The 26,803-nt window shown below is 43.7% G+C and overlaps 3 protein-coding genes and 1 non-coding gene across 6 annotated transcripts in view; 3 read left to right on the top strand and 1 right to left on the bottom strand.

The window, feature by feature from the left end:
- The window catches only part of LOC124031794 (sorting nexin-19-like), a 32,129-nt gene extending 28,655 nt beyond the window's left edge, over nucleotides 1-3,474 (top strand). For all 3 annotated transcript variants that reach the window (XM_046343466.1, XM_046343465.1, XM_046343464.1), the window contains 3 exons: nucleotides 1,474-1,658; nucleotides 2,894-2,981; nucleotides 3,156-3,474. In XM_046343466.1, coding sequence (XP_046199422.1) covers nucleotides 1,474-1,658; nucleotides 2,894-2,981; nucleotides 3,156-3,285 — 403 coding nt within the window. In that variant the 3' untranslated portion in view covers nucleotides 3,286-3,474. The remainder of the gene's footprint in view (nucleotides 1-1,473; nucleotides 1,659-2,893; nucleotides 2,982-3,155) is intronic.
- Nucleotides 3,475-13,660: 10,186 nt separating this feature from the next.
- Nucleotides 13,661-18,436, top strand: LOC124017531 (taste receptor type 1 member 1-like). The gene is made up of 6 exons (XM_046332746.1): nucleotides 13,661-13,830; nucleotides 14,005-14,308; nucleotides 15,036-15,791; nucleotides 15,978-16,199; nucleotides 16,380-16,500; nucleotides 17,257-18,436. The coding sequence occupies exons 1-6, from the start codon at nucleotides 13,661-13,663 to the stop codon at nucleotides 18,180-18,182; spliced, it is 2,499 nt and encodes an 832-aa protein (XP_046188702.1). The 3' UTR covers nucleotides 18,183-18,436.
- Nucleotides 18,437-19,110: 674 nt separating this feature from the next.
- Nucleotides 19,111-19,183, top strand: trnag-ucc. Its single transcript has one exon. It is a non-coding gene; the product is annotated as a tRNA-Gly (tRNA).
- Nucleotides 19,184-20,381: 1,198 nt separating this feature from the next.
- Nucleotides 20,382-21,691, bottom strand: LOC124021601 (transcription factor HES-5-like). Its single transcript, XM_046336742.1, has 2 exons — nucleotides 21,579-21,691; nucleotides 20,382-21,453 (listed from the first exon to the last, which is right to left on the bottom strand). Exons 1-2 carry the CDS (start codon nucleotides 21,639-21,641, stop codon nucleotides 20,998-21,000), a joined length of 519 nt encoding a protein of 172 aa, XP_046192698.1. The 5' UTR covers nucleotides 21,642-21,691; the 3' UTR covers nucleotides 20,382-20,997.
- Nucleotides 21,692-26,803: the final 5,112 nt, after the last annotated feature.

Raw genomic sequence — 26,803 nt, 5'->3', positions numbered from 1 at the left:
AATGTACTGAGCAAATGTCAAATGGGCTTTTTTACCAAATTATCGTACGACAGACCACGTATTCACCCCGCACACCCTAATTGACAAACAAACCAAAATTATTTCAAAAAAGCCTTCGACTCAATTTGGCATGAGGGTCTGCTGTACAAATTGATGGAAAGTTGTGTTGGGGGAAAACATACAACATTATAAAATCGATGTACATAATCAACAAGTGTGGTTAAAATAGGTTAAAAGAACACACAAGAAATTCCCATATGGCCATGGGGTGAGACAGGGATGCAGCTTAAGCCCCACCCTCTTCAACATATATATCAACAAATTGGCAAGGGCATTAGAAAAGTCTGCAGCACCCGGCCTCACCCTTCTAGAATCTGAAGTAAAATGTCTACTGTTTTCTGATGATCTGGTGCTTCTGTCACCAACGAAGGAGGGCCTACAGCAGCACCTAGATCTTCTGCAAAGATTCTGCCAGACCTGGGCCCTGACAGTAAATCTCAGTAAGACCAAAATAATGGTGTTCCAAAAAAGGGCCAGTCGCGTCTAGATTAAAGCTGCGTAAAGTACGTTTGTGTGGGCTTAGGTCACCTTGCTGGTGGTGTGTTAAGTAATGTTATCTTCACACTCACCCAGGGTGAATGCACACAGGTTTAAGATTATTGTCATGAGTCTTGTCCTGGAAGCAGAACTGAGCAATTTCCCCTTAAGAGAGGCCAGCTGCAAAGTCAAAATTGTCTATATTGTAAATTCATGAAATTCATTTGGTCTTAATTTAAGGTTAGGATGAAAGGCGCTGCATGGTCAATCCGATACGTGATACGGCCTCTGCAGGAGTCAAGGCCTTCATACTTCTTGCGCTTCGCGGAGCAGCACAGAGCTGTTGTCAAGGAAGTGAGTTTGTGTTCATACAGGACATCCCGCCCCCACATACCGTCAACCAATCATGTCAATCCAGAGCAATACAGAGCCCTCTGCATTGTTACAAAATTTGGGAGAGCACGGTGATGTGGTGTGGAGCATGATTTGGCTTCTGCAAGCTTCCCAAGGCTCCGCGATTGTGTCACACCCTCTATACGGAGCCTCCGGAGAGCTGTGCCAGATCAAGCATGAATCAGCTATTAGGAATTCAGGTTAGCAGTGTGTTAAGGTTAGGTATAAAATCACATTTGAGGACATTATGACTTTGCCAGACCAGCTGCCTCCAGGAGATTGATCATGAAAACCGCTAACCTGAGAATGTACTGTGCAATCCGCTCACTGTGTGTACGTATGCATGCACTTCTGCATATTCTTTGTGTCCTCACTTGTTTTGTGCCTTTTTCCTTATGTGTCTGCGCGAATGCGTGTGTCTCAGTGTGTCACGTCTATTTTCTTTTTGACTCGCCCTATTGTGTATGTACGATCATGTATACATATGTCTACCGACCTCCATGTTGCTTTTGTCTATCCTCACCCACAATCCCTGCACTCCAGGTGGCTGGATGTGGGCATGGCCCACCTGACCAGTGCTCCCTGCTGGGTGATCTACCTCCAGGTGATGCAGGAGGCAGTGTGGCCCGGGGGTGTCCTCCCTGATGGGCCCCGTCCTGACCGCAGCCTCATCCAGAGAGAAGAGACCAGGCAGCAGTGTTTGCACTGCCTTACACAACTACTACCAGGTCAGTGTCTGCACTGCCTCACACAACTACTACCAGGTCAGTGTCTGCACTGCCTCACACAACTACTACCAGGTCAGTGTCTGCACTGCCTCACACAACTACTGCCAGGTCAGTGTCTGCACTGCCTCACACAACTACTGCCAGGTCAGTGTCTGCACTGCCTCACACAACTACTGCCAGGTCAGTGTCTGCACTGCCTCACACAACTACTACCAGGTCAGTGTCTGAACTGCCTCACACAACTACTGCCAGGTCAGTGTCTGCACTGCCTCACACAACTACTACCAGGTCAGTGTCTGCACTGCCTCACACAACTACTACCAGGTCAGTGTCTGCACTGCCTCACACAACTACTACCAGGTCAGTGTCTGCACTGCCTCACACAACTACTACCAGGTCTGTGTCTGCACTGCCTCACACAGCTACTACCAGGTCAGTGTCTGCACTGCCTCACACAACTACTACCAGGTCAGTGTCTGCACTGCCTCACACAACTACTACCAGGTCAGTGTCTGCACTGCCTCACACAACTACTACCAGGTCAGTGTCTGCACTGCCTCACACAGCTACTACCAGGTCAGTGTCTGCACTGCCTCACACAGGCACTACCAGGTCAGTGTCTGCACTGCCTTACACAACTACTACCAGGTCAGTGTCTGCACTGCCTTACACAACTACTACCAGGTCAGTGTCTGCACTGCCTCACACAACTACTACCAGGTCAGTGTCTGCACTGCCTCACACAGCTACTACCAGGTCAGTGTCTGTACTGCCTCACACAGGCACTACCAGGTCAGTGTCTGCACTGCCTTACACAACTACTACCAGGTCAGTGTCTGTACTGCCTCACACAGCTACTACCAGGTCAGTGTCTGCACTGCCTCACACAACTACTACCAGGTCAGTGTCTGCACTGCCTCACACAGGCACTACCAGGTCAGTGTTTGCACTGCCTACACAACTACTACCAGCGACCGCACTAGGCTACCTGCCGCCCCACTAGGCTACCTGCCACCCCGCTAGGCTACCTGTATGGGAATCACACATGTGTTCGGTCATTGTACTGTCATTCTTGCCATTTTAGTGTGTGTGTGTGTGTGTGTGTGTGTGTGTGTGTGTGTGTGTGTGTGTGTGTGTGTGTGTGTGTGTGTGTGTGTGTGTGTGTGTGTGTGTGTGTGTGTGTGTGTGTGTGTGTGTGTGTGTGTGTGTGTGTGTGTGTGTGTGTGTGTGTGTAGACCTGATTGCTGACATGCTGGGTTCTGAGAAGTACAGAGTGAGCTGGGATATGGCACTGGCGTCTCTGCAGGACCCTAACATCAACCGGTGAGCCCTCTATCATCACTGGCTTTAGCATGTTGGTGTGCGTGTACAGTAGGTTTGTTAAACCTAAAATGTCAATGTCACATACAGACCAAACATTGAGCATTTGATCCATGTCAACTTCAGTCTGACCTGTGGTAACCTCTCCCCTCTCTCTGTGTCTGGGTGACTCTACAGGCACCTGATCTACTGTATCTGTGACCTGCTGTTGGAGTTCCTGATTCCAGAGTCTTCAGAGGAGGGCTTTCAGAGATCTCTACTACACAGTCTCTTTGGGGACGAAGAGAGGCTTTCTGCTTCAGCTTGACGACACACCAACACACCGCCCCTCTCTCTGCTCACCTGTCACTACCCCTATCTATTACCCTCTACCCCCTCCCATCCTGGCTGGCTCATCAGTATGGTAACCGTGGTCCTGCTGGGTTAATCAGAATGGGACCAGAGATTTACTGGAGCTTCTCATGAGGTCAGAGAAGAAAGGTGAGGAGAGCGGAGGAGGGGGAAGGGGGGAGGAGGGGGAGGAGGAAAAGGGCAGGGGAGATAGGAGGGGTGGGAAGGCTGGGAAATGGGCTCTTGAACTCCTTACACTTTATAGGCAACGCTCTAAAATGACTGATGACACTTTATTGAATGTTTTCTCAAGGCACTGTGTTGGTGATTGTGCTAATATTGTGTTTTAATTAGATGCTTGTGTAGAGAAACACATTTATGTAGATATGTATGTACAGTATATGCAGTAATTATTGTATGTATTTATTTATATGTAAAATGCAGTATGTGTGATATCAATAGATATACAGTGGGGTCTGAAATTATTTGACCCCCTTGATAATGATGAGCAAAAATGACTATATAAAATAAATCAAATACTGAGCTACTGTATATTTTATGCAAATAAATAATTGGGAAATTCTATTATTTTATACTAATACAATTGCTCAGAGAAAGAGATTTTGTTTCATAAGTTATACATACATTTTAAGGTAGGGGTCGAAATCAGTGACACCCCTGTTTTCAATACCTCACCTTGCGAGGATTACAGCACATATCTTTTGTCTGCGCTTATGGTCCTCTTCAATTCAAACCACAGGTTTTCAATGGGCTTCAAGTCAGGAGACTGATACGGCCATTGCACAATGTTGATCTTTCTGGCCAATTAACCGTTTCTTTGTGTATTTTGATGTGGGCTTGGGGTTATTGTCTTGCTGGAAGGTCCACTTACGGCCAAGTTTCAGCCTCCTGGCAGAGGCAACCAGGTTTTTTGGCAAAAATATCCTAGGACTGGGTAAAGTTCATGATGTTGTTGTCAGGACCAATGGAAGTCAAATAGCCCCATAACATCAAAGATCCACCACCATATTTGACAGTAGGTAGGAGGTTATTTTCTGCTTTTTGCATTCCCATTTCACAAGGTTCCGTCCAAGGTCAACGCGATCTTAGATGCCCCAGCTCCTAGGAACGTGAGTCAACTACGTTCGTTCCTGGGGTTACTGAATGACTACGGACGCTTTATCACTTAGCAACGAAGCTGAAGCTGCTGCATCAGTTGCTTTGTCGGGACAAAACACGGAAATGGACAGAACAATGCGAGGAAGCATTCAAGAAAACCAAAGAAACACTCCTGACACACTTTCGACCCATCCAACTAGCTCGTGATGCTCGTCTCTATGGCGTGGGAGCAGTCGTGTCCCATATCATGCCTTCCAAGTGAAGAGAAGCCGATCGCTTACGAACAAAGCAGAAAGTACACTATGCACAGATAGAATGTGAGGCCCTAAGTAATGTTTTTGAAGTGTGTAACTTTCACCGGCATCTGTACAAATCTGAGATCAAAGGTCACCGTTAAGCAGAGGAGCATCTTCGGATGCAAGTTTTTTGTTGTTGTTGATTTCTTAAGATCCTCGTTAGCCGAAGACAGCTCGTCTTACTGGGGACCGACACCACGAAAAAGACATTACAGACAAAATACTTTTTACCTACATTTAAGAACATTAACATGTTGTGTGTGTGTGTGTGTGCATCTCTCAGTTACACATACATGTCAGTACACACAAGAAGTAGGTCACATGGGGGAGAGGCGTTGTGCCTTGAGGTGTTGCTTTATTGATTTTTTTTTTTAAACCAGGTTTGCTGTTCACTTGCGCTATATGAGATGTAAGGGAGTTCCATGCTCTCATGGCTCTGTATAATACTGTATGTTTCCTTGGATTTGTTCTGGACCCGGGGGCTGTGAAAAGACTCCTGGTGGCATGTCTGGTGGGGGTAAGTGTGTGTGTCAGTGCTGTGTAAATTGACTATGCAAACTATTTGGAATTTCCAACACAATGTTTCTTATAAAAACAAGAAGCGACACAGTCAGTCTTTCCACGACTCTTAGCCAAGAGAGGCATGCATCGAATTAATATTAGCCCTCTGATTACAGTGAAGAGCAAGACGTGCCACTCTGTTCTGGGCCAGCTGCAGCTTAACTAGGTCTTTCTTTGCAGCACTTGAATATATGACTGGACAATAATCAAGATAAGATAAATAACTAGAGACTGCAGGACTTCTCTTTTAATATGGACAGTCTTCTCCCCATCTTTACAACCATGGAATATATATGTTTTGGTAATCCCAAGCAATTTAATCTCCTCGACTTGTTTAACAGCCCCACCATTCATTACCAGATTCAGCTGAGGTCTAGAACTTAGGGAATGATTTGTAGCAGAATGCTTAGGTGGGCTTTGTTGTTGTCAGCACACACCTACGACATCAAGTACTTCAGGTCAGAGCTGCATTGCAACGCAGATGGACTTTCCAGGTAAACACTACCTGTCAGAACCAGAGTCAGGCCAAGTGGACATCTTCTACGTCAGACAAGTGGAAAATGCACCAGTCACTTCAACACAAGTGCAGAGAAACACCAGAAACGACCCAGTATTATCTGAAGTGATGGACAACACGCATTCACGTCGACATCGCAGGTCCATTCAAAGACGGATTGTTTCTCGTGGTTGTGGATGCTCATAGCAAGTGGCCAGAGGTTGCCATCATGAGGTGTACTACTGCAGAGAAGACCATCGAGAAACTTGGAGAAGTGTTTGAGTCGGTTCGGATCGCAACTCCAACTTGTTAGTGACAACAGCGGCAGCTTAGTGTCCCAAGAAATGGTTCCTACAGGTGAATGGCGTACAGTACATCAGGTCCTCACCATATCACCCATCTACCTATTGGCTGGTGGAGAGGTTCATACAGACCATGAAACATGCCTTTAAAAGAGTCTCAAGTCAAATCAAAATAACTTAAGAAATAAGCCCTTCTAAAATTTGTGCACCATTAAGTGGAGGGTTGATATCCTTATATTTAGTTTAGAATTAGGGGGATAATTACTGTCCACCATTAATTAATTAAATTGAATATTTTAGATTTTATATGGGCCAATTCAAAAATCTCCTTGGTTGAGCAGCTGGCTCTTCCATCCCTTTCTCCTCCTTTACCTCAATCCTTTTCTCTCTTTAAAATCCCGAATAACAGAGAAATGTATTACTTGAGAATACATCATGTTTCGTTATTGAAATAAAAGTAATTATCTGAGCCTATTGGCTTTGGTTTGTAAAAGCTTTTTAAAACATTACATTTGACAGAAAACTACTAGAAATAGGTCTGAACCTCGAAAGGATTTAGGGCCTAATGTCAAGGTATTTGCGAAGATTGTTCTTAATCTAGCTACTTGGCAAAATTTGCTTGCTAAACACACTTAACTACACTAGGCTTCAAAGTGCTTGAGCTGTGCAACTATGGACAAGTGCTGGTGTTGAAATCGAGGGGTGTCATAAAGATGTCACAATTGATAGGCCATTTGCATCTTACAGTGGGGCAAAAAAGTATTTAGTCAGCCACCAATTGTGCAAGTTCTCCCACTTAAAAAGATGAGAGAGGCCTGTACTTTTCATCATAGGTACACTTCAACTATGACAGACAAAATGAGGGAGAATAATCCAGAAAATCACATTGTAGGGTTTTTAATGAATTTATTTGCAAAATATGGTGGAAAATAAGTATTTGGTCAATAACAAAAGTTTATCTGAATACTTTGTTATATACCCTTTGTTGGCAATGACAGAGGTCAAACGTTTTCTGTAAGTCTTCACAAGGTTTTCACACACCGTTGCTGGTATTTTGGCCCATTCCTCCGTGCAGATCTCCTCTAGAGCAGTGATGTTTTGGGGCTGTTACTGGGCAACATGGACTTTCAACTCCCTCCAAAGATTTTCTATGGGGTTGGGATCTGGAGACTGGCTAGGCCACTCCAGGACCTTGAAATGCTTCTTATGAAGCCACTCCTTCGTTGCCCGGGCGGTGTGTTTGGGATCATTGTCATGCTGAAAGACCCAGCCACGTTTCATCTTCAATGCCCTTGCTGAAACATAGCCCCATTCATTCTTTCCGGATCAGTCGTCCTGGTCCCTTTGCAGAAAAACAGCCCCAAAGCATGATGTTTTCACCCCTATGCTTCACAATGGGTATGGTGTTCTTTGGATGCAACTCAGCATTCTTTGTCCTCCAAACACGACGAGTTGAGTTTTTACCAAAAAGTTATATTTTGGTTTCATCTGACCATATGACATTCTCCCAATCTTCTTCTGGATCATCCAAATGCTCTCTAGCAAACTTCAGACGGGCCTGGACATGTACTGGCTTAAGCAGGGGGACACGTCTGGCACTGCAGGATTTGAGTCCCTGGTGGCGTAGTGTGTTAATGATGGTAGGCTTTGTTACTTTGGTCCCAACTCTCTGCAGGTCATTCACTAGGTCCCCCCTGTGGTTCTGGGATTTTTGCTCACCGTTCTTACTCTATATAGCCTACTCTATATAGCTTACTCTATATAGACTACTCTATATAGCCTACTCTATATAGCCTACTCTATATAGCCTACTCTATATAGCCTACTCTATATAGCCTACATGTCCGATGATCTACTTTTATCTGCTTTAGAGGCACTGGCTATAGTCACGAATAAAGGAGCAATATGAGATTGATACATCAGGTTTGTAAACAATGTGATTGTAAACATGGTTAAAACTATGATTGTGATCACATGGATGGTGCTTGCACACATAAGGGCATCTATGAATTTGAGAGAGGTAAAAAATTTCCAGACCCATATCCCTAAAATTTTTACCAAAAATAATGGTGGGGATACCTTTTGTTGTTGTTCGAATTCCTGATTGCCCCATTAACATTGTGCTATCCCTGAATCCGCTACAGTATTATAGGGCCTTATACTATTGTGTATTATAAGATGTTATTTTTTAAAGACGTTTTTCAAATGAATTGGGAACTAGCCTCCATGACACAGAATCTGAATTGACAAAGAATAACCCTAGATTAATTCGTTGCCTGTCTTCGTTCTCGATTCGGCCAAACATGTATCTTATGTGTCCCAACTCTCTGCAGGTCATTCACTAGGTCCCCCCCTGTGGTTCTGGGATTTTTGCTCACCGTTCTTATGATAATTCTAACCCCACGTGGTGAGATCTTGCGTGGAGCCCCAGATCGAGGGAGATTATCAGTGGTCTTGTATGTCTTCCATTTCCTAATAATTGCTCCCACAGTTGATTTCTTCAAACCAAGCTGCTTACCTATTGCAGATTCAGTCTTCCCAGCCTGGTGCAGGTCTACAATTTTGTTTCTGGTGTCCTTTGACAGCTCTTTGGTCTTGGCCATAGTGGAGTTTGGAGTGTGACTGTTTGAGGTTGTGGACAGGTGTCTTTTATACTGATAACAGGTTCAAACAGGTGCCATTAATACAGGTAACGAGTGCAGGACAGAGGAGCCTCTTAAAGAAGTTACAGGTCTGTGAGATCCAGAAATCTTGCTTGTTTGTAGGTAACCAAATACTTATTTTCCACCATAATTTGAAAATAAATTCATTAAAAATCAAACAATGTGATTTTCTGGATTTTTTTCTCATTTAGTCTGTCATAGTTGAAGTGTACCTATGATGAAAATTACAGGCCTCTCTCATCTTTTTAAGTGGGGGAACTTGCACAATTGGTGGATGACTAAATACTTTTTTGCCCCACTGTATATGCTACTGTACAAGCAACCAGAGTACGCATGAAAAATAGTACTTTGTAACCTGTACAATTTGTTTGAAAATGACTTCATAAAAAAAGCATGTAATATAGCCTACTCTATATAGCCTACTCTATATAGCCTACTCTATATAGCCTACTCTATATAGCTTACTCTATATAGCCTACTCTACATAGCCTACTCTATATAGCCTACTCTATATAGCCTACTCTATATAGCCTACTCTATATAGCCTACTCTATATAGCCTACTCTATATAGCCTACTCTATATAGCCTACTCTATATAGCCTACTCTATATAGACTACTCTATATAGCCTACTCTATATAGCCTACTCTATATAGCCTACTCTATATAGCTTACATGTCCGATGATCTACTTTTATCTGCTTTAGAGGCACTGGCTATAGTCACGAATAAAGGAGCAATATGAGATTGATACATCAGGTTTGTAAACAATGTGATTGTAAACATGGTTAAAACTATGATTGTGATCACATGGATGGTGCTTGCACACATAAGGGCGTCTATGAATTTGAGAGAGGTAAAAAAATTCCAGACCCATATCCCTAAAATTTTTACCAAAAATAATGGTGGGGATACCTTTTGTTGTTGTTCGAATTCCTGATTGCCCCATTAACATTGTGCTATCCCTGAATCCGCTACAGTATTATAGGGCCTTATACTATTGTGTATTATAAGATGTCATTTTTTAAAGACGTTTTTCAAATGAATTGGGAACTAGCCTCCATGACACAGAATCTAAATTGACAAAGAATAACCCTAGATGCATTCGTTGCCTGTCTTCGTTCTCGATTCGGCCAAACATGTATCTTATGTGTCCACTTGCAGGTGGTGTGTTTGAATAAAAAATAAATGCTCCCTTATAAAATGAATTAGTATTCCAGCAACGTGTACGCTGCCATCTTGTCTGTTTCAAATCTTCTCTCTTTCATTTAGACAGGTGGGTCCACCCCGAAGTGCCGCACGTCATGGTGACAATCACCTGTCTCGATCAATGAGAGAGCTAGATGAGAGAGTTAGACAAGACAGAGCATTTTCTAAATTCAAGCTAACCACCTGCAACTGGACACAGACATTTTAGAAGATACGTGTTTTGCCGAATCGAGAACGAAGACCGTATCACAAAATCCAGGTTCGATGGAAAATCTACGGCTGTGTTGTGTATATGCAAACCTGTAACGCCCAGTAATGGATACCAAAAATCTTTGGTTATATCACATTATCTGGTGTACAATCTGTAGCTAGGAAGTATGGAATGTCCTTTATTTTGCTAAATCACTTCTGACCACAGTAGACTACAAAGACATGACAGAAATACAGACCATAAATGCAGATCCTGGAGGTGTCAATAAGATGATGTCATAGTTAATAGGACCCCTGCACCTGGTCTTACAAGCAACCAGATTAGGTCTATGCCTATTACAAATGACAATAAGCTAAAAAAAAAGTATTTAAAGAATATTATTATTAGTATTATTATGCCATAGCTTCATACAATTATATATTGTATGAATTTTCAAATGTGTGTGAACTTGTGTTCATGACACAGCATAACATTTAAAAAGAAAAAACACATTGTTTTTCCCCTCTTCCATGGCCAGAAATGTTCTGTGAAAGTAACATGACACAAATGGAAATCGTATTTTGCCAAGCTTGTACAGTGCTCTTACTTTACATGGTATTTGCGTCTGTAATAATGACGTTGACAAAATGTCAAATATTGCTGTCGAAACAAAGGGAAACTGTGGTCTCCTGTTGAGTTTGCAGATCCTGCAGCGTGTGCTTATGAGGCAAATAGGCTATTAGTGGTTAAAGGTTGGTTTACACATGGCACAATCTTGGCCTCAAATGTCACCGTGGTTTTGCTGATGGACAGAGAATGGAAATTCAACCCGACCAGGAGCAACAACAACTAAATTGGCTGTATCTTGCCCACCACTCATGAAAAATGGAGCAGATGGTATGTTAAAAAGATTTGAGTACCCCGAAGAGGTGCTTTCCCCCCAACATATTTAGGGATTCCCAGACGGAAGCCACTCCTCAGTTAAAGGCTCATGACAGCCCGCTCTCAGCCAATGAGAAATAAGATTCTCTGTTTGGATGAAACAAAGATTGAACTTTTTTCTGGCCTGAATGCCAAGTGTCACGTGGCACCATCCCATCAGTGAAGCATGGTGGAGGCAGCATCATGCTGTGGAGATGTTTTTCAGTGGCAGGGACTGAGAGACTTGTCAGGATTGAGGGAATGATGAACGGAGCAAAGTACAGCGAGATCCTTGATGAAAACCTGCTCCAGAGCGCTCAGGGCCTCAGACTGAGGGCGAAGGTTGACCTTCCTACAGGATAACGACCCTAGGCGCACAGCCAAGACATTGCAGGAGTGGCTTTGGGACAAGTCTCAATGTCCTTGAGTGGCCCGGCCAGAGCCTGGACTTGAACCCAATCGAACATCTCTAGAGAGACCTGAAAATATCTCCGCATACAACATGATAGAGCTTGAGACGATCTGCAGAGAAGAATGGGAGAAACTCCCCAAATACAGGTGTGCCAAGCTTGTAGCGTTATACCCAAGAAGACTTGATGCTGTAATCACTGCCAAAGTCGCTTCAACAAAATACTGAGTAAAGGGTCTGAATACTTATGTAAATGTGATATTTCCATTTTTTTTGTATTTAATACATTTCTAAAAGCCCGTTTTTGCTTTATCATTATGGGGTATTGTGTGTATATTGATGATGGATAAAAAAAATATTTAATCAATTATAAGATAAGGCTGTAACTTGTAAATGTAATGTAAAATGTAGAAAAAGTCAAGGGGTCTGAATTGTTTCCGAATGCACTGTATATATTGTATGTAGGAGTCAGTCCATGGCAGAGCGCGAACATCGTGCAAAGAGCAATGTGTAACTCTTTTTAGCACAATTAGCACAAATGTTTATTTTTATACATTGAGTATACAGAACATTCAAGAAAATGGTCCACCACCCAAATGACATCCAGCCAACTTTAGTAAAAATACTACCTAACTACTTAAGTAGTTTTGTAGGGAATCTGTATTTCACTATTTGTATTTTTGACAACCTTTACTTTTACTCTAATATATTCCTAAATGAAATAATATACTTTTTACTCCATACATTTTCCCTGAAACCCAAAAGTACTCATTACATTCAAATGCTTAGCAGGACAGGTAAAATGGTCCAATTCTCACGCTTATCGAGAGAACATCCATGGTCATCCCTATTGCCTCTGATTTGGCGGACTCACTAAACACATATGCTTTGTTTGTAAATAACGTTTGGTTGTTTTAGTGTGCTCCTGGATTTTCGTAAATTAAAAAAACAAGGCAATTGTGCCATCTACTTTGCTTAATATAAGCCATTTGAAATTATTCATACTCTTTCTTTTGATACTTAAGTATATTTTTGCAATTACATTTACTTTTGATACTTAAGTATATTTAAAACCAAATACTTTTATACTTTTACTCAAGTAGTATTTTACTGGATGACTTTCCCTTTTACTTGAGTCATTTTCTATTAAGGTATCTTTACTTTAACTCAAGTATGACAATTGGGAACTTTTTCCACCTCTCCACAACTGTGGGAAGCATTGGAGTCAACATGGGCAAGCATCCTTGTGGAATGCTTTCGATACCTTGTAGAGTCCATGCCCAGATGAATTGAGGCTGCTCTGAGAGCAAAGGGGGGGTGTACCGTCTCGACCTCTGAATGACCCTGCTGGTCATCTATGAACGTTTGAACATATTGAAGAAGAATCTGGCCTTAATGGCCATGTGCTATCTCCACCCGTCACAACCAGAAGAGGACTGGCCACCACCCAGAGCCTGGTTCCTCTCCAGGTTTCATCCTATGTTCCTGCCTTTCTGGGGAGTTTATCCTAGCCACCGTGCTTCTACATCTGCATTGCTTGCTGTATGGGGTTTTAGGAAGGGTTTCTGTATAGCACTCTGTGACGTCTGCTGATGTAAAAAGAGCTTCATAAATATATTTTATTTTATGTTATTTGATAGAACATAAGGCAGAGGGAACATAGACATGGTCCCTCATAACAAAACAGACAGAAACACTAAACCAGCTCGGATTTACATTGCTTTGACTGAAAGGTTAGCTACAATATGACATTTGCATTGCTTCTAAGTGTGCAGTGGCTCTCTTCTTCTCTCCTGCACCTTAGTGGCCCAGTCTGCACCTTGAGTCCAACATACCACCGATACTGCAATGTAACTACAGTCGAACACCATTTAATTGCACTGTCACTTGACTGTGATTGATATTGACACACCGGTCTCCTCTTTCATGGGCTATTACAAGTATGCAGTTCATTTCAATGGAAAGCTAACTCTACTGTATGAAAAACAAATCTTAAAATGCAAATGTGCACACCCTCACTCCATCACCATCACCGGGAAAGATGCAAAACCCTCGACATCCAGACCCCCCTCCCTCCTACTCTCCCTCCATTCCACCTTCTTTCCACTCCACCCATCCACCCTAACATAAGAAGAGGTAGATTGCCCGTAGTTCCAGTTCAGAGCTGAGGGTTGTCGAGGTTGCGGAATGGGTGTGTGTGTCGTCCTGGGCTGGTTGGTACTGGTCCTGACTGGCCACCAGCTGACTGAGGGAACCAGTCTGCAGCTTTCAGGGGACTACTCCATCTCGTGTCTCTTTCCGCTCCACAATTTAGCCACCTCCGGTTCCAACCTACCAGACATGGAAGCCTGCAAAAAGTAAGTCCAATAAAGATCTCACAAGAGGACGTTGTTTATCTATTTCCCTGGCATTTTAGTTCATTTTAAACCATCAGTGAGTTATTGTTGTTTGACTCAATCACTTTCTTTCGATAATGGATTTATGTTGTCATGTCTTTTTATTCTGCTTGCAATCAATTCACTCCTATTCAGAGGCAAATCTAATAAACATGGCTATCATTTGATACAAGCCATGAGATTCGCTGTGGAGGAGATCAACAACGGCACCAAAAACCAACATCTTCTCCCAGGGGTGACGCTGGGTTACCAGGCGTATGACATCTGCAATACACCAGCCAGTGTCCTGGCCACTCTGGACCTCCTGGCCCAACAGTTACAGAGAACTTCAGGGAACAAGACGGGTGGTGACCAGAGAGCAGTGGCAGTGATTGGGCCTGATAGTAGCAGTTATACCTTTCCCCCAGCTGCAATGCTGGGCTCCTATCTGGTGCCACAGGTACATTGTATTTCCCAAGTTCAGTTATTGGTAACTGGTGAAACTAACGCTAATCTGTTTGCCCTCTAGACTGAGAATGGAACACATTTGTGTCCATTTGTTTTTGTCTTCTATTGCTCTTCTATTTATATTTTTAAATGTCTTGCCTCCTATGATTTCACATTTTTTTCCATTTATGTGCCCTTTATTTTTTTCTTCTTCCTCCTCCTCCTGTCCCCCCCCTTCTGGTCCTCCTCCTCCTGGTCCCCCCCCTTCTGGTCCTCCTCCTCCTGGTCCTCCTCCTCCTGGTCCCCCCTTCTGGTCCTCCTCCTCCTGGTCCTCCTTCCTCCTGGTCCTCCTCCTTCTGGTCCTCCTCCTCCTGCCCCCCTTCTGGTCCTCCTCCTCCTGGTCCTCCTCCTTCTGGTCCTCCTCCTCCTGGTCCTCCTCCTTCTGGTCCTCATCCTCCTGGTCCTCCTCCTTCTGGTCCTCCTCCTCCTGGTCCTCCTCCTTCTGGTCCTCCTCCTCCTGGTCCTCCTCCTTCTGGTCCCCTCTCCTGGTCCTCCTCCTTCTGGTCCTCCTCCTCCTGGTCCTCCTCCTTCTGGTCCTCCTCCTCCTGGTCCTCCTCCTTCTGGTCCCCTCTCCTGGTCCTCCTCCTCCTGGTCCTCCTCCTTCTGGTCCTCCTCCTCCTGGTCCTCCTCCTTCTGGTCCCCTCTCCTGGTCCTCCTATTTGTGATTTTTTTTCTTCTAGATATCCTATGAAGCCACAAACGAATTGCTGAGCAACAAGCACCTCTACCCATCCTTCTTCCGCACCATCCCCAGTGACAGGAACCAGGTGGACGCCATGATCCAGCTGCTGGTCCGTTTTAACTGGACCTGGATCGTGCTACTGGGCAGTGATAACTCCTACGGCCTCCAGGGCATGCAGAGGCTCTCCCAACAGGCGGCCTACTACGACATCTGCATCGCCTACCAAGGAGTCATCCCCGACCTCACCTCGGCCACCAATCAGACCATGAGGAGCATTGTCAAGGGCATTTTGAAGACCAAGGTCAACACTATTGTTGTCTTCTCCAGCAAAAGCAAAGTTAGTGGGTTCTTCCCATTTGTCATAGAGCAGGGTGTAACTGGCAAGGTGTGGATAGGGACAGAGGACTGGTCAGTGGCCACTCTAGTGTCGGGGATACCAGGGATTCACACCATCGGAACTGTTCTAGGCATCTCCATCAAATACGCAGCCATAGCTGGGTTTGAGACGTTCGAAAGCCATGTTATTTCAAAGTTACTTAGGGACACCTCCAATGGCATGATGGACCTGAGGGTTGACTGTTTGCAAAATACGGATCTCTATAGCATGGCAGTAAAAAACTTCTCTTTGGATGGCTATGACATGACATCCTCTTATAATGTTTACAAGGCTGTATATGCTGTGGCCCATGCCCTGCACCAAGCACTTGGTTGTGACTCAGGTGAATGCCAAAAGATTGAAGTACAACCTTGGCAGGTGAGTGTTTTCAAAATGATGGTACTGTAAGTCAAAAAGCCCACTCTGAAGAAAGTGAGCACACGTTCACGACACACTTGATATCGATGTGCTATTGGAAATCTACAATGAACAATGTTCACTATCCCAGGCCTGTTACAGTCATGTTTACATTGGCGCATGCTTTTCTTCCTCTCTCTCCCTCAGCTTCTCCCACTGTTAAAGCAGGTGAGATTCTCTGTTGGGAACTCCTCTGTGTACTTTGATGAGAACGGAGACCCGCCCACAGGATATGACATCGTGACCTGGGTTTGGAGGGGAACAGAGTGGTCTCTCCGAGTGGTGGGCTCTTACACTCCAGACCCCACTGACCTCACAGTGGACCCTGCTCAAATTGAATGGGCTAGTGACATTGACAACCTGGGAAAAGTATAGCCACAATATTACAGTATTTACACAGTAGTATTACAATCCATTGTCAGATGCAATTGCAGAATGATTTTGGGTACTAGAATTGTAGAAACTAGTCATAGAGAGTGTAAACCATGGTTGCATGTGGACTTGGAAAACCTGTGTGTGTGTTGTTTTTATTGTGGTTGTGTCCAGGAGGTGCCTCCGTCAATATGCTCTCCAGAATGCCCTACAGGTCACAGGAAGCTGCAGACAGGACAACACAAGTGCTGCTTCGACTGCCTGGCCTGTCCTGCTCACACCTTCCTCAACAGTACTGGTGAGATTACTGTCACACACCCACTGGGCACATCCATAGTTCATCCTCTATCTGTAGTGATTTGAATTGTGCTGTTTAAAAGTGTCCAGTGGGTGGCGGATGTTGCCCCTCTCATAAACTGTCGCTATAGCAGGGGTGTCAAACACACCGCCTGGGGTCCAGTCTGGCCCACGGGTGAATGTGAGGATAAAAAAAAAAATGTAATTGTACATTTTTAGGGTGGGGGGGGTCCAAAAAATTGGGGAGGTAAAAAAAATAGGGGGGGGGCTACAAACTCAATATACTTTAAAATGACTAAAACCAAATCTAATATGTTTAGAAACGATAATGGGCCTATATTAACAGTTTTTTTCACTGTGCAGCTCACTAATAATCACAGTGCACAGTCAGAGATCATCAAAAATTCCCCAAAACGATGGATAGAGGACTATTTATAGCTAATTTTGACGGCATGGAAATAGAACAAACTCCAGACCTCGTTGAAGACTGAATGCGGCCCCCCGGGGATAGTTCGACACCCATGATCTATAGCAAGCAGCTGGCAGTAGCACAACTAGAACAACCGTGATAGTGCAACTGTCTCTGATGGTGATCAGTGATATCTGTTTTTAAATCAATACTGAGGATATAGGTTAACTCAATTCATGAATGTAAACACCTTCATCTTCTGAACTGGTTGAACTCAAATAAATCCTGTACATTTTGAACTGACCCCAGCCTTGATGTTGATGTTATGATATATATGTCACTCTTTAGGATCTACCTGGTGTCAGGCGTGTGAGCTCCACCAGTGGTCCACAGAGGCGAGCAAGGTGTGTCTGGATCGGACGGTCCTGCTGCTGGCTTGGGACGCCCCCCTGTCTCTTGCTCTGCTGGTCCTCCTGGCTCTGACCCTGTTCATGACCCTTGGGTCAGGGGTCGTCTTCCTCCTCAACCTGGGCACCCCTGTGGCCAAGTCGGCTGGCGGGCGCACCTGCCTGGTGATGCTTCTGGCCCTAACCGCGGCGGCCGCCAGCGCCCTCTGCCACTTTGGCCTCCCGTCTCGGCCCGCCTGCCTCCTCAAGCAGCCCCTCTTCGTCTTCAGCTTCACCGTGTGTCTGGCGTGCGTCACCGTGCGCTCCTTCCAAGTGGTCTGCATCTTTAAGCTGTCTTCCAAGCTGCCCCGTGCCTATGATACCTGGGCTAAGAACCACGGGCCTGAAGTCACCGTCCTTGTCGTGTCCATGACAGTGTTGTCGATCTCTGCGCTCCGGGTTGCTCTAAACCCCCCGTACCCCTCCCAGGACGTGGACTTCTACTCCAACTGCATTGTCACAGAGTGTAGTAACACCCTCTCTTTCGGTGCCATGATAGAACTCGCCTACGTCTCTGTGCTCAGCATGCTCTGTTTCTCCTTCAGTTACATGGGCAAAGACCTGCCAGCCAACTATAATGAGGCCAAATGTATCACCTTTAGTCTCATGGTCTACATGATCTCCTGGATCAGCTTCTTCACCATCTACTTTGTCACAAGGGCGGAGTTTGCCATGGCCATGCATGTGCTGGCCATAGTGTCCAGTGTGCTCGGTATTCTCGGTGGTTATTTCATGCCCAAGGTCTACATCATGGTGCTGAGGCCCCAAATGAACACAACGGCCCATTTCCAAAACTGTATTCAGATGTATACCATGAACAAACAGTGAGAGATATGTGTTTATCATAGATTGCCTTTTTGTATTTCCGAATACTTATTCCCAATCCATTGCATGGGTAGATGGCTTTAAAAAATGCCTTAGTACATGTTGCTCTGCTCTTAGCTAAGGAGAAAGTAAATGTTGACCGTGCACATTTAAATGTATGTATAATGTTCTCTAACATGGTTGTAATGTAGTTATGAGGTTAGCTTTCTAATGCACTCCTTTTCGACTTAGCTAAGTGTGTGTTTTTACTGGGGAGAATTCAGAAAACCAAAGCTAAACCTCTTTGGCAGCATCTGGTGTTGTGCTCTTTTTTCAGTGTCTGTGTGGCATATGTTTGGCCTCTCTTTACAAGAATAGAAAGTGGTAGCGTGGGCAGGCCATAGAGAGGTGCCTCGCCTTCTGTTGGTGTGAGTGCCTGCCCGTATGTGTGCCCTCTCACTGGGCATCTGTGGTGGCAGGTTTCAGGAGCTTAATGGGATAGCCTGTAAGCCTCTGATTTAAACCCAGCTATCCCAAAGACCCATACACATGTCCCATAGTCCCATGTGTGACTCAGTAGTCTATTTGAAGAATCTGCATATTATTATTTATGCTTAAATCAATGAATAACCTTTTCTTTGTATTTGAAATGAATAAACCAACTATAAAATGACCTAGGTTTCATTCTTTGTATTTCATTAAAGGGACATTCCACCATTTTCAACTTCATAGTCATTATTATGGTGGTCCTGTGTTAAAGGGCGCTTGTACATTCCACCATTTTCAACTTCATAGTCATTATTAATTATTTTACTAACTTATTTTACTAACTTGCCCATTTAATTTTTATTTAATTTAACCTTTATTTATCTCCAGCACCATATCAGTGTCTACGTTCTACATGAAAACTGCACATTTCTACATTGTGTGGTTAAAAAAGAAACCACTATGTGGTTCCATAGTGTAGTGGTTATCACATCTGCTTTCCATGCAGAAAGTCCTGGGTTCAAGCCCCAGTAGAACCATGCTTTATTTGACCGAGAGACTGAAAAACAGCTTCTATCTCAAGGCCATCAGACTGTTAAACAGCCATCACTAACGTTGAGTGGCTGCTGCCAACATACGGACTCATCTCTAGCTACTTTAATAATTAGAAATGGGATGTAATAAATGTGTCACTAGCCACTTTAAACAATGCCACTTTATATCATGTTTACATACCCTACATTACTCATATGTATATACTGTACTCTATACCCTCTACTGCCCCTTGCTTATGCCATTCGGCCATCGCTCATCCATATATTTTTATGTACATATTCTTATTCATTCCTTTACACTTGTGTGTATAAGGTAGTTGTTGTGAAATTGTTAGATTACTTGTTAGATATTACTGCATGATCGGAACTAGAAGCACAAGCACTTCGCTACACTTGCATTAACATCTGCTCACCATGTGTGACAAATCAAATTTGATTTGATTTGAAGATAAGAAGAAAGGTCCTAAAGAATGTCTTATTCGATGACATCAACAAGAATTAAAAGTTTAAAAAATGATTTTCAAAACATGCAATGAGTTTTTCTAGCCAGGTGGACACCATATTTACAAAACATGCAATGAGTTTTTCTAGCCCGGTGGACACCATATTTACAAAACATGCAATGAGTTTTTCTAGCCAGGTGGACACCATATTTACAAAACATGCAATGAGTTTTTCTAGCCAGGTGGACACCATATTTACAAAACATGCAATGAGTTTTTCTAGCCCGGTGGACACCATATTTACAAAACATGCAATGAGTTTTTCTAGCCAGGTGGACACCATATTTACAAAACATGCAATGAGTTTTTCTAGCCAGGTGGACACCATATTTACAAAACATGCAATGAGTTTTTCTAGCCAGGTGGACACCATATTTACAAAACATGTACATATATGTAGACACGATAGACACTGTTACCATGTGCAGACACTGATATGGTGATGGAGATAATACATGAGGTTTTAAAAGTGGTAGTATTGCACTTTAATGTCTAAAACTGTCTCATTTGATCATGCAAAACGTTCATACTTAATCCAAGATTCTTAGGGGGTAACAATTGCAAAAGTTAAATGTGGATTTTCTTCAATTTGTTTGTCAAATTTGACAAGACATTTCATGGAGGCGCGTCAAATGAACTAGTTAGAACAAAATGTATGGAATGCAAAAGATCCACTACAATTTGGTCAAAAAACACAATCCCGGACAAAAGGTTATTATTTATTTAAAATTGATTGTAGTTTTATTGTCATACAAATGTCATACATAGTTTTAAGAGCTTCTTTAAATGCAATATAAAACAATAACAGTACTATTACAAAGCATACCAACATACTATTGCCTTTTATAAAAGATACATCCATAAGATAACAAAACAATGAATAACGATAGAGAAATATCCTCAAAGAATTGCTGTAAAAAATACAGTAGCCTATTGTAGATGCTGTTACATCTGTCATATAACACATAGACTCCATTGGAGTAAGAAAAAAAATGCACATTTCACAATAATAGATCATAACTCAATCGTCAGCTACATTCTTCACTGCAAATGAAAATCTAATTTGATAAAACAAGTAAGAGAAAAAAACATCCTTCACAAAAAAGTGACTACCCTCACATCAAATATGCCACGAATGTGCCACACACATCTGTCCATCAATGTGATGAGAAAATAAGAGCTCAGGAAACCCACAACGGTTGAGCAGGTTGGAAATGCATATTTCCTACACAGTGAGGGACATACAGTCCATTGTTTCCCTCAGGTTTTCGAGTGACTTCAGTCCACCGTCTTTCTCTACCAGGGCCTCCAGACTGGGCCTTTAGCTCCTGTGTCCTGGAGCGTGGGGTTGGTGTTAGTGGTGGGTCGGAGGGTGGAGGAGACTGGAGAGGTGGAATGGACCACTGGGTGCTGCTGGATGGATCTCTGGACCTGGGTGGAGAGCTGCTGCTGGAGCCCCTGAAGAGGTCCAGCCGAGGTGATGATGGAAGTGGTGTCTCTCTTGGGGCTTCCGGACAGGAACTGCAGAGACTCCCTCCAACACTGTGAATAACCCTCGCCGTAGTCCCTCTGAGATGGATCCGGCTGCAGCTGCTGCCTCAGGAAGCTCACGGTCATCTCCAGGATGTCGGCTTTCTCCAGCTTGGTGTTGGGGTCCTGTTTGTGGAACTCCTTCTCCAGGATGAGCTTGAGCTGCTCGATGCAGCCGTTGATGCGATCCCGACGCATCTTCTCCACGATGGGTTTCCTTATCTGACGCAGAGAAGAACATTTGATTAGTCTACAGCTCTAATATGACATCAATAACCTGAAAAAGCCACAATAAACATACACACTTTATACTGTATATACACATTGATTGAACATCATTTGCATACCTTAATGTCTTTTTCTGCGAACCTCAGGTGCTGGAAAGAGAAGTTGGTTGAACAGGGAGCCATGTCTCTAGGTGTGAGAGAGTGACAGGTCTGTCTGCTAGTTCTCTTGGGCCGCAGTGTGGTCTGGGCCCTCTAAGGGATCTCTCCCCCTTTATATAGCAGGAGATTACCATGACAAAGCCATGTGGCCCAGACCAGGCTGGAGTTCCCACACTACTGAGACCACAGGGCCGCCACCGCAACAATAGGAGAAACATCAATAACTTGATGGATTATGGGGTAGTAGAGGCAACACAGAGATGTTTCCCAAGATAAACTATTAACTACTGATTAATGGATGAATAGGTTAAGCCATTATACATGCAATTAACATCACATCTCGGTTTTCATACCTATCAAATTAGAAAACTATGGCGTAAAAACAAGTTAAAAGCCAACACACTTCTGAAGGGAGGAGCCCTCTTAAAAGAGGGTCATTTATACCATAAAAAAAAGATCTGAGTAATTTCAGAACCCTTTCATTTCTAACACAATCTCGCCAGTATAATTACAAAATAAAACTACTCTGGAGAGTTATCTTTCTCTCCAGACAATGTTATTGTTGTAATTAACTCAACATGAGTTGAATTGTCGCATAGTTTCAATAAAATACATACAATTTGGATACAATTCATATGCAGTCAGTACTGCAACAGTGTGGTTACAACACTTTTGAAAGTTAGTGGCATCGTAACCATTGGGCTTGTGTTGATGGTAATGCTAAATGATGCTAATGCTAAAGGATGCTCATGTCTGATGAAGGAGACATTCACATAGACACAGATGTCTGTCGCTGTGTTGGAATGTGGGAGTTACACACACTTACGTATATATATCAAACCTTTTGTCACACACCCCACACACTTCGTCCAGACAAGTAGCCTCCACGTTGACAGACAGTTGACATATAACCATTGTGTTATCTATTGTCTATACCTCTGTTCTCATTGGCTGTCGAGTGTGGGAAAGCTCATGACAACTCATGCCCACATGTGGATTTATTGCCCCCCAGGAAAGATTCATTCTAGAATGCTTTGTCCCACAACAAGTGTTTTAGTGTATTTTTTCAATTCAAAGTATGACTAAAGGGGTATTTTATCTCGTAGACGGTAAATATCGTGGCATTAAATACAAAGAAGAGGAACTACAGTATAACATTGTAACTAATAAGATAAATGGTTACTTTCCCAAGACAAATCCCAGAATGTGTTCAATGTGTTTAATGTCGGACTATGTGCTGCTGGACCAGAGTGGGGAGACTGGGGACAATGCCACAGTCACTGGCAGAGTGCAATGGCTGTGTTTCAGGCAGTGCAAAGGTCACACATGTCTGGCCTGGCCTGTGGGTGCTGTGAGGAGACTACTCTCCCTAGTTTCCCACCAGTCCCTAGCACTGGGATAGATGAGCTACAAAAGCCAGGCCGCTCCCTCAATGCCCCATTGGGAATGTTAATTGATCCTTTGTTGCAGGACAAACAGAAACCCTATGTCACAGACCATCTGGGAAAAAATCAAGTTAATGGGGCCTTGCACATCGACAAAGAGCTACAAGAGCGCCCTGTCTTCTTCTTCCACTTTGGCCTGGATGAATATTGAACATTTCAATGGTGTTAAAACTACTCATAAAGGGGAATTTGTCCAACTACATCTATACAATAATATTTTTTAACTGTTGGCTAGAAATTCCCTTTTGGCTAGCTGTGCATTGATCACATTGACAGTGTGGGGAAGGGAAGGTTTTGGCTAGCTTGTGCATTGACCACATTGATAGTGCGGGGAAGGGAAGGTTTTGGCTAGCTTGTGCATTGACCACATTGATAGTGTGGGGAAGGGAAGGTTTTGGCTAGCTGTGCATTGACCACATTCATAGTGTGGGGATGGGAAGGTTTTGGCTCGCCTTTGTCTGGGGTCTTTTAGTGTGTGTGAACAGTGACCCACCAAAAGATAGACAACAGTCAGTCTGAATTCCTGCCATACACTCTGGACTGCCAGGCATGTGGTGGAGTAAGGCAGGTTCCCATCAGCCCTGTGCCTTTGGGAGTGTGCTAGCTCCTGTTTCCCACACTCTCTGTCCATTCGGCCTCAATAAGGGGACAATAGAAGTGTGTCTTGTTACACATCACATTAGCCACGGTGTTTGATCTCTGGTTGGAGGGAGGGAGGGCTCCGTAATCACCGCCAGACCATCTGCAGGACTAACCCTGAGAAACTTCTTTCAAACTTTTTGCCACAATAAAAAGGATACGCATTTCTTGGCCCAAGCAAGTCTCTTCTTCTTATTGGTGTCCTTTAGTAGTGGTTTCTTTGCAGCAATTTGACCATAAAGACCGGATTCATGCAGTCTCAACTGACCAGTTGATGTTGAGACGTGTCTGTTACTTGAACTCTGCGAAGCATTTATTTGGGCTGCAATTTCTGAGGCTAATGAACTTATCCTCTGCAGCAGAGGTAACTCTGGGTCTTCCTTTCCTGTGGCGGTCCTCATGAGAGCTAGTTTCATCATAGCACTTGATGGTTATTCTGACTGCACTTGAAGAAACTTTCAAAGTTCTTGACATTTTCCGGAATGACTGACCTTCATGTCTTTAAGTAATGATGGACAGTCGTTTCTCTTTGCTTATTTGAGCTGTTCTTGCCATAATATGGACTTGGTCTTTTACCAAATAGGGCTATCTTCTGTATACCACCCCTACATTGTCACTGAAGGGGTTAAACCAAGGCCTCATACCTTGGTTTAATGATAAACTGTAAGGTCTCCTCTCACGAGGCCTCTGTGTGTGTGTTAAAACCTGTCTTGAGTGTTGTGCCCTATGAGAAGGCAGGAAACCGCCTACGCTCAAACTCCTCCTGTCTGGGCCCCACCATGGCCGTCTGAGGTTCTGAGAATACGACTGGTTTTCTGAGAACACAAGGCTGCCGCAAGCCTGATGAAAACAGTCACCTGTCAGAAGATACTTAGACTCGTTCACTTCGTTATGACCCTATACTTGTGTGTGTGTGTCTTTGTGTTCCTTGACGTCATTTCCGTTCACAACTTGTAGACTTGCTTACATGCTGCTGTAGGTTTGTTGCTAACCTTACTTTGCTACCTGCCAACTTTACGTGTTTTACTTTTTAATTTCCGTTTTATATGTTAATTTTTTCCCTAGCTCAACTTTTTTCATTCAACTTATTCACCCCGGACGCTTTATCTGGACGTGGTTCGTCAGGACCTTCACCAGCCGAAGATAACATTAACATTAGTAACATTAACATTATGCATTCTAATTGCAGTTGCTGTACTCATAATATACAGGAGAATGATCGCCTTATGGCGAGGATACCTGTGCTGCAAGCCGAGCTTCAGACGCAGTCGTTAGGCAAGGGCAATTTACTTGTAGGAAAGGTTGAAACAGCGTCTGTGCCACCAATAAGTACAGATAACTGTATAAATCCCCTCGCACAGTCCCCGAAGCCTGACAATTTTCTCATGGCTTCTGGAAGGAAATGCTGTAGGAATACTCAGCCAGTGTCGCTCATTCAGCCAACGGAAACTTTCAACATGTTCTCCCCATTAAGCAACGAGTCGGAGTCAGAGGCCGAGCCTTCTCTGGTCTCTATTCCTCCCGTTACGGGGTCTGGGACGCTGAAGCCTCCCACCATAAGCTCTGACAAATGGAAAGCCCTAGTCATTGGCGACTCCATTACCTGCAGTATTAGACTTAAAACGAATCATCCAGCGATCATACACTGTTTACCAGGGGGCAGGGTTACCGACGTTAAGGCTAATCTGAAGATGGTGCTGGCTTAAGCTAAAACTGGTGAGTGTAGAGAGTAAAGGGATATTGTTATCCAAGTCGGCTTCAACGATGTTAGGATGAAACAGTCAGAGGTCACTAGCTAGAGCGTGTAAATCAGCTAGCAATATGTGTCGGCATTGAGTAATTGTCTCTGGCCCCCTCCCAGTTAGGGGGAGTGATGAGCTCTACAGCAGAGTCTCACAACTCAATTGCTGGTTGAAAACTGTTTTTGTAGATAATTGGCCCTCTTTCTGGGACTCACCCTCAAACAGGACCAAGCCTGGCCTGCTGAAGAGTGATGGACTCCATTCTAGCTGGAGGGGTGCTCTCATCTTATCTACGAACATAGACAGGACTTTAACTCCACAATGAGAGCTGTTAGTCAGCCTGCCAGCTTAGTGGAGTCTGCCACTAGCACAGTCAGTATTGTCAGCTCAGTTATCCCTATTGAGACCGTGTCTGTGCCTCGATCTAGGTCGGGCAAAATTTAACATGGCGGTGTTCGCTTTAACAATCTCACTGGAAGACCTCCTCCATGCCTGTCATTATTGAAAGAGATTGTGATACCTCACGTCTCAAAATAGGGCTACATAATGTTGATCCCTCACTTCAAAGGCAGTTATAGTCAATGAACTAATCACTGATCATAATCTTGATGTGATTAGACTGACTGAAACATGGCTTAAGCCTGATGAATTTATTGTTTTAAATGAGGCTTCACCTCCTGGTTACACTGGTGACCATATCCCGCAAAGGCAGAGGTGTTGGTAACATTTACGATAGCAAATTTCAATGTACAAAAAAACCCAGATGTTTTCGTCTTTTGAGCTTCTAGTCATGAAATCTATGCAATCTACTCAAGCACTTTTTATATCTAATGTTTACAGGCCTCAGCGTTCCTCACTGAGTTCCCTGAACTCCTATCAGATCTTGTAGTCATGGCAGATAATATTCAAATATTTGGTGACTTTAATATTTACCTGGAAAAGTCCACGGACCCACTCCAAAAGTCTTTTGGAGCCATCCTCGGCTCAGTGGGTTTTGTCCCACATGTCTCCGGACCTACTCACTGCCACATTCATACTCTGGACCTAGTTTTGTCCTGTGGAATAAATATTGTGGATCTAAATGTTTTTCCTCATAATCCTGGACTATCGGACCACCATATTAGTACGTTTGCAATCGCAAATAATCTGCTCAGACCCCAACCAAGGATTATCAAAAGCCATGCTATAAATTCTCAGGCAACCCAAAGATTCCTAGATGCCCTTCCAAACTCCCTCCACCTGCCCAAGGACATCAGAGTACAAAAATCAGTTAACCACCTAACTGAGGAACTCAATTTAACTTTGCGTAATACCCTAGATGCAGTCGCACCCCTAAAAACAAAAAACATTTGTCATAAGA

The sequence above is a fragment of the Oncorhynchus gorbuscha genome, linkage group LG03 (assembly GCF_021184085.1).
Source record: "Oncorhynchus gorbuscha isolate QuinsamMale2020 ecotype Even-year linkage group LG03, OgorEven_v1.0, whole genome shotgun sequence".
NCBI lineage: Eukaryota > Metazoa > Chordata > Actinopteri > Salmoniformes > Salmonidae > Oncorhynchus > Oncorhynchus gorbuscha.
The sequence above is the reverse complement of the archived record's forward strand: the minus strand, read 5'-3'. Positions and strand labels throughout refer to the sequence as shown.